This window comes from Elephantulus edwardii, unplaced genomic scaffold (assembly GCF_000299155.1).
Source record: "Elephantulus edwardii isolate Elephantulus edwardi_28Jun2011 unplaced genomic scaffold, EleEdw1.0 scaffold00059, whole genome shotgun sequence".
In the NCBI taxonomy this organism is placed as follows: Eukaryota; Metazoa; Chordata; class Mammalia; order Macroscelidea; family Macroscelididae; genus Elephantulus; species Elephantulus edwardii.
In genome coordinates this window covers 15,878,775-15,886,439 of record NW_006399809.1, presented here as the reverse complement: position 1 = coordinate 15,886,439, position 7,665 = coordinate 15,878,775, and the positions used below count along the sequence as shown (strand labels likewise).

The 7,665-nt window shown below is 37.9% G+C and overlaps 1 protein-coding gene across 1 annotated transcript in view; it reads right to left on the bottom strand.

The window, feature by feature from the left end:
- Window positions 1–277: 277 nt before the first annotated feature.
- Window positions 278–7,665, bottom strand: part of KBTBD2 (kelch repeat and BTB (POZ) domain containing 2) — a 16,034-nt gene continuing 8,646 nt past the window's right edge. The window contains exons 2-3 of the mRNA XM_006887610.1: window positions 6,835–7,000; window positions 278–2,157 (exon numbers count right to left, since the gene is read on the bottom strand). Of these exons, the coding sequence (XP_006887672.1) occupies window positions 622–2,157; window positions 6,835–7,000 (1,702 nt within the window). The 3' untranslated portion in view covers window positions 278–621. The remainder of the gene's footprint in view (window positions 2,158–6,834; window positions 7,001–7,665) is intronic.

Genomic DNA, 7,665 nt, shown 5'->3' with positions numbered 1-7,665 from the left:
AGTATAAGTTAGTGAAAAGAGAATTCATGCACCTAATAGTATAGTTAGACTGATCCTGCAGTCATAGCTTTCCCTGTGTAATACCATAAAATGGAAGAACATCCTCAAATATAGTACAGGACTCAGATAGCATTTCTATACCAACATGGACGTTAGTGTTATGTGCAGATGAATTACACTGGGGAAGGAAAAAAAGCAACAAAACCAAACCAAAAACTGTATCCCAGGACTTCAGAAGTACAGGAATGAAAAACATACACTGAAATAAACTCAGCATAGTGTCATATACCACACTAGGAACAAGAAACTATAAGTGAACTTTTTGAGCTGTACATATATAGAGCTAATAATCTGTTAGATAATCGAGATTCTTACGCTCTCATGATACACATAAAAATTTCTCAATTATTGGATAATCTATTTCATATTATGGAAGCTTATCTTTCTGTATGACTCATTGAGATATATATATATATTATACTGATGCAAATATTAAGGGCATAAAAATAAAATTTATCAAAGATAGACTTTTCTGTACTTTCATTTAGTCCTTTCAGAGCCACTCTTGCTAAGCAAAGAAAATAAAATACATTATCAGGTGTGCACTCTTTAAACTCCCAACTATACAGGTGGCAGTGCGACCATTTCCCCATCCAGTTCAAATTCATCTGTCCCATCTGGTGAAAACAGGTAAGTTGGTGGTTTCCATGGAGATTCTTCAAGGCAAGATGGATAAAGTTTCCCCACAGTGCATCGGAAATCTCTTCCCAAGTCCCACAGTACACGTTCAGATATATGCTGCCGCAGAGACCACCGGTCAAGTTCCAGATCATATTGGTAGGTAACGTATTTAGCTCTCTCATTTAAGTGGGTTTCTCGCATAAACACGCAGAGAGAATTTGAGATTACAACAGCTCTTACACAAGGGTCAGAGTATCTCTTAGCAGGGATGTTGGCTGCCATTTTCCACTCATTTTTATTCACATCATAAACTTCCACAGTTATTGAAGATCCATCTACAGTGCCAGAGGGGAGTCTTATGCCAGAATTTGTAGCAATATGCAACCCCCCAATATAGAAAATTTTATCACCAAAAGCTGCTACTGAAGCAAAGGACCTGCTTGTCTGTCTCATGGCCATTTCAACCCATGAGTCAGACCTTGGGAAGTAACAGTACATGAGGTTCAGCGTCATGACGTAAATGCAGTCATGAACCACAACTGCTGCACTCCACTGCCAAGCACAAGGCAAAGGGCTTACCATCGTCCACTCATCCTTTTCAGTGTCATATCGTTCTACAGTCCTCCTATTAAGTTCTCCACCTACACTATCTCCTCCAATTGCATAGATAAAGCCCTCACAGCACACCAAAGATGGTTTTACACGGACAAAAAGCATTGGGGTCTTTGGGAACCAGGTATTTTGCTGTGCATCAAACCAGTAAAAGCAATTCACAGTTCTGAAGGCAGTCTGAAGTTTGCTTGTTTTACTGTGATTTGTTTTTGTGTTTTTCAGGGGAATTTGACCCCCTGCTATATAGATGTCATTATCAGGAGTTACAACGGTTCCAACCTTATGCAAATCAGCTGGTGGGCTGCAGAGCTTGTAAACTTTTTCTGCTTGGGGACTGTAACAGACTGAAGAGTAAAGACTACAAGGATTTTCTGAAGATGCTTCAATAAAAATCATCATTTCCTCTTTAGTCATCCCAAGTCTTGGTTTGAAAAATTTAGGCATGGATTTATACAAACCTTGAACCACCACAGACTTATCATTGGGTGGCAGACCTTGAAACCAAGCTCTCTGTGTTACTTCTGAAAGTGCATCAATTCTAATTTGGCTAAGAACTGAAGACAAATACTGTGATCTTGATTCTGTGTTGTACTCGAGCCAAAGCATAGCAGCTTCACGAACTGTCTCCTCCTTTTCTACATTTAAATTGTCACTACTGAGAATGTCTATCAGTAGGTCATGTGACAACTGCATGAAAGCCTCCTGGTGATACACAGAAGTGAACTTGTGCTCCACCATTCTTTTAGCACTTTGTTTTAATTCTTCGCAACTGAAGAGATCAGCAAAACTCAGTAAGCGCACACAATTCTCTGCATTTATTTTTTTAATTAAATATTCTCGGCAACGTTGTAACACATCTTCTACCTAAAATGAAAAAGAAAGGCTGGTGAGGACAAGATAAATCAGAAACCAAAACAGTTGCTGTAAGTTCAGACTTGTGGCACCACGTATGCAGACTACGCAGAGTTTTCAATATCCTTTTGAAGATCACTGTTAAGCCTTTCTTCCAGTATGCCTCTAATAGTAGTGGAGTATTAACTATATGCACTACCCAGGACACATTTTATTTCTATAAAAGGCATTAAAACATTAAACAGCCCACTTGTTATACATGTTTTCAGAACTCTAGGGCTAAGCTAAAAGGAATTTCTTCCAGTAATAGTAAAATTATGAACCTGTGGGTTGTTTGGCTGTTCTTTTCCCTTCCTAATGGCCTCCTTCACTGTCCTGTTTCAGAGCAGATCAGCATCAAAGAGGTTCCTGGGGTGGGATGAGGTCGGAGTTGGGGGAACAAAATAAAAACCAAACTGCTTCAAGGAGAAAGAAATTTGTTTTAAAGGTTTTAAAAATTTTCCAGACAAACCAAATAATAATATAAAGAAGTCACAAAATTTTTTTTTTAAAAAAAGAATTATTACCAAGGAGCTAAACTAGAGTTTTGTCTATTAGGCTAGACCAGAAAATCATGCACAATGCCTATGAGTAGTATTATTATTATTTTGCCTTTCTTAGCTACAGAGGTAATATAACCAACAATGAATACAATTATTGGCAGCTATCAACTACCTAAACTTAAATGACCCAAGTTATCCACTCCCAAGATTCTTGATTTGCTTTTCTTATAAAGAAAACAGAATTCAGTGGAATCAGAAGTACTACCTACAATGTGGTCATGAGTACCTATTCTACCCAGTTTACAGTGAGGAGTCAGGCTGCTTGGATTAAAAACTTGGACTGTTCAGCCAGGACTTATTGGCAGTGTGCCAGGCAAGTATAGTAAAAAATGGGGATATTATTTGCCAACCTCAAAAAATCACGGCGTTTAGATGGGAATCTATGTAAAGAATCAATGTAGCATCTGGCACATAAAAATATTACCAATTCATAGCATTATCAGTGAAAGTAATGGTGACAGTCGTAAAACGTGCTACCTCAGGCTTGCTAGGGTCACTCAGTCCAAAGGCACAGTCTTTTTTTGCATCTGAACAAATTTATGTGCATGCGGACACACAATTCATTAACATGGGAAGAAAAAGTTAACTGATTTATAATCAGCAAAAAAAATATTACGGAATTTAACTTGTTACTAATTTTGAAAATTATGTTTTTAACTTAGCTTTGAAAAAAGCTAGCAAGTTTTAGAAAGGTAATGCTTTATAGTAAGTACATTTTCCTTTGCAAGCTTAGATCCATGTTGTGAATCTTTCTGATTGTAAAGGATGCCATACAACTTTAAAAAGGGGACAGCTGAGTTGTTTTCCTGAACTACTACTTCTATATATTTACATACAGGCATCTAACCAGTATTAGTCACTCATTCAGTATAGAATTATCAAGTCCCTACTATCTATTATGATCTATGCTACCAAAATATACCCTTTCATCTTCCCCTGCCCCAATGTTTACATCTAAGTTATATTCTAAGGGCATTATAGTTTTGTGGTATGGGGTGGGTTTTTTTAAAAAATAATTTTAATGAAAGTTTACAGAGACTTAGGGTTTCTGGTCATTCATTGTTGCACTTTTCTCCCAGCCCACCACACCCCTCAATTCACTCTTCTCACTGAAAAGAAAAACTTTCATTGTTCTGCAATCCCTTCCCACCAAGTCCACTCCACTATACAGCCTTCACTCTGGACTTCTGTAATGACAATACCCATTCATATATCCCTTTTAAACAGCTCTCTCCCTCATCTGTTTCAATGCAATAAACATCATTCCTTCCCTCCTTTTCTGTCTTCCCGCAACCGTGATGTCAAGTGTTGTTATACAACAGTAGCCCTGTGCAATATTTGTCCTTTTGTGACTGAGATACTTCACTCAGCATAATGTCCTCCAGGGTCACCCATTTTGTGAAATATTTCATGAGTTCCTTGTTTTTCAATGCTGCATAGTATTCCATTGTGTGAATATACCAGAGCTTCTCTATCCATTAATTTGTTGATGGGCACTTACATTGTTTCCAGCTCTTTGCTATTGTGAACAAAGCTGCAATAAACATGGGTGTGCATATATCTGCTTGGGTGGCAGTTATGGTTCCCAGTAGTAGAACTGCTGGTATTTCTATTTGCAACTTTTTGAGAAAGCACCATACATACTTCCATAGTGGTTGCACCATTTTACACTCCCACCAACAGTGAAAAAGGAGGGTTCCAGTCTCTCCACAACCTCACCAGCATTTAATGTTTGCTGTTCTGTTATATTTTGCTATTCTTATTGGGGTGAGATGGTATCTCATAGTTGTTTTGATTTGCATCTCTCTTAGAGCTTAAGGTTTTTGAACATTTCATCATGTGTTTGCCATCTGAATGTCTTCTTTGGTGAAGTGTCTGTTCATATCCTGTGCCCATTTTTCAACTGGGTTATTTACTTTTATCTTCTTGTGGTGCTCGAGTGTTTTATAAATCCTAGGTATAAGTCCCTTGTCAGACGTGTCATTATCAAAAAATATTTTTTCCCAATCTGTGGCTGCCCTCTTTACCCTGTTGGAGAAGTTTTTCGATGTGCATAGGGATTTAAATTTTTAGAAGGTCCCATTCATCTATTGTATCCTCTCCTGGATACACATTTTCCAGGATGCTTGGAAGACCGCTTATGTTGTGGATTAGGACTTCTAGAGTTCTTCCAAGCTTTTCTTTAATGGAGTTTATTTTTAGTCCTTGGTTTAGTCCTAGGTTCATAATCCACTTTGAATTGGTTTTTGTGTTTGGAGTGAGGTGTGGATCTTGCTTGAGTGTTCTGCAGAGTTTGCAACTTTTGGTCTTCTTGAGGAAACTTTCTGTTACTGAATATAAAATGATATTCTAAAATAAGAAAATACATAAGGAAAATATGTTTATAATCCTCTTAAAGTTTAAAGAGAATTAAAAGGAAAACAGCTTATCATAGGCAATTAAGACAACAATAAACTTTTAGTTTTTGTTTAAAACTTCCTCTTTAGGCTACAACCAGACAACACCCAACATCCTGGCCCATAGTATGAGAAAGCGGAGTCCCCTTCAGGCTTAGTGGCAAAATTAATGTCTTTGGGCATTTGTCAGGCTAGATTCACTGACCCAGTTAGAGCTGGACTACTGGCGGACTGAGTTGCTTCAAAGAGTGGAGCTCAAAAAACTTTTACCACTTGCCCAAGCACTGTAGAGGCTCAATCTTTGAAGTTAAAGATCCAAGAATGTCCTTCCCTTGCTTCAGCATGGCTGAAGAGAGAAGTTGTGTTTATTGAGGAGCTATCAGATTGTTTCTGATCCTGAATTGGAATCTATTACATCCCTAATAAACTCCGTAACTGTAAAACAAAAAAACCAAACAAAACAAAAAAACAACCTTCCTCTTTCAATATGGTCCTTTGACCATAAGTGATACTGAAGCTCTTAAATTCCATAAAAACATTAAAATTTTCAATGAAAAACAGTGTCATCAAATTAACACAAAAAATTAAAGCTTCAAGTTCAATGTTCAAAATAATTACTTGAAATCTAAAAACTTAAGAATAAAACTAGTATGCAACTTTCTGTTGTTGTTGTGTACCGTCGAACTGGATCCAAATGGCACAGGAGGAGATTGCCCCTCCTTCTCCAGTACAGCATCTGGTTGATTCAAACTACGTGCCTTTAGTATTGCAGTGCAGCTTCCTGCCACCAGAGCTCCCTCTTCCTATATCTTTTTAATGAATTAAGTCCACTTTAAAAAAAAAATTATCTAGTTGATGAACTGATCAAATCCTATTTTGTTTTCTCATCCTTCTTAAAGAGAGAAATTTGACATCATACAACTGCAATAAGACACCAATGTTCTTTGGAAAAACATGTAGCATATCATATATATCTTTGCTCTTCAGTAATTTGGAGGGGTCTCTGACAGCAGTCTTTGTCAATGCAATTCGTCCTTTAATTTCTTGGCTGCTAGTATCCAGAGTGTTAATTGTGGAGCCAAGCAAACTAAAACTGTTAACAATCTTGATCTCTTCAACAATGTCAGTCTGGAGTCTAAAGTGTGCCTGATCCAGGCTATGATCTTTGTAATTACTTGCTATGCATCAGAAAGTTGTACAATGACTAGCATGACAGAAGGAGAATTGATGCCTTTGAGCTGTGGTGCCTGAGAAGAGTACTAAATTTACCAAGGACTGCTAGGAGAATAAACACGTTCATCATAGAGAGGGTGAGATCAGGCAGCTCCCTGGAGGTAAGGATTCTGAAGCTTCATCTGACATGGAGGTAAGGATTCTGAAGTTTCATCTGACATACTTTGGACATGTTGCAAAGAGTCCTTGGAGAGTGACATCATGCTTCAGAGGGTAGAGAAGCAGGCAAGAGAGGAAGACCCTCGATGAGATGGACTCATTCAGTGACTGGGGTAATGGGGGTAGGTGTGCCGGAGACAGTAAGATTGTCATAGGATAGAGTAGGTTTTAGGGCCATTGTACATAGGGTTGTTTTGAGTTGCAGGCAACTTGATGGCACATAACAACAACAATGTATGTATGTATGTATAGCATACATATGTATATATGAAACAAACTTAAAGAGAAAAATTGCTTACCTGCAAAAAGCAAGCAGTTTCATAAAGCTGTTCAACAGTGCTATCACTTATTGCCAAGTTACCCGTGTATGCGTAAGTTATTATTATTTGTAAGGTGGCTGCATCCACGTTCCTCAGATGTACATGTGTCTGTTTGCTTTCACTTAGTCCACTCATGAACATGGCCCTACAGAACAGAAAATGAAAACCTGTTAAAAGCTAGAGTAAAACAAATAAAGAGTTAAAAAGAAACACTAGGTAACACAAGACACTTACTTAAGGCTTTTGTTAACATACAAGATTTTTGAGGATGATAAAGTATAATCCAACGTCAAATAATCAATGAAACCACCAAAGTTTATGTATTCTGTAGCCATACAGTTCAGCAACAACAAAGAACTCAGTATTTAGACATATAAAACAGATCAACCTGCCTTACACAGATGACACAACCTTGCTTGTTTAAAGTGAAGATGACTTGAAACTGCTTAAGATCAAAACCTTCCAAAACAACTATGAGATATCATCTCATCCCAGTCAGAATAGCAAAATTTAACGGAACAGCAAGCAACAAATGCTGGCGAGGTTGTGGAGAAACGGGAACCCTTATTCACTACTGGTGGGAGTATAAAATGGTGCAACCACTGTGGAAGGCGATAAGGCACTTTCTCAAAAAGTTGCAAATAGAGATACCATTTGACCCAGCAATTCCACTACTGTAAATATATCCCAAAGAGACCATAACTGACATCCAAGCAGATATATGTGCACCCATGTTTATCGCGTTCTGTTCACAATAGCAAGGAGTTGGAAACAACCCAGGTGCCCATCAACAAACAAATGGATAGAGAA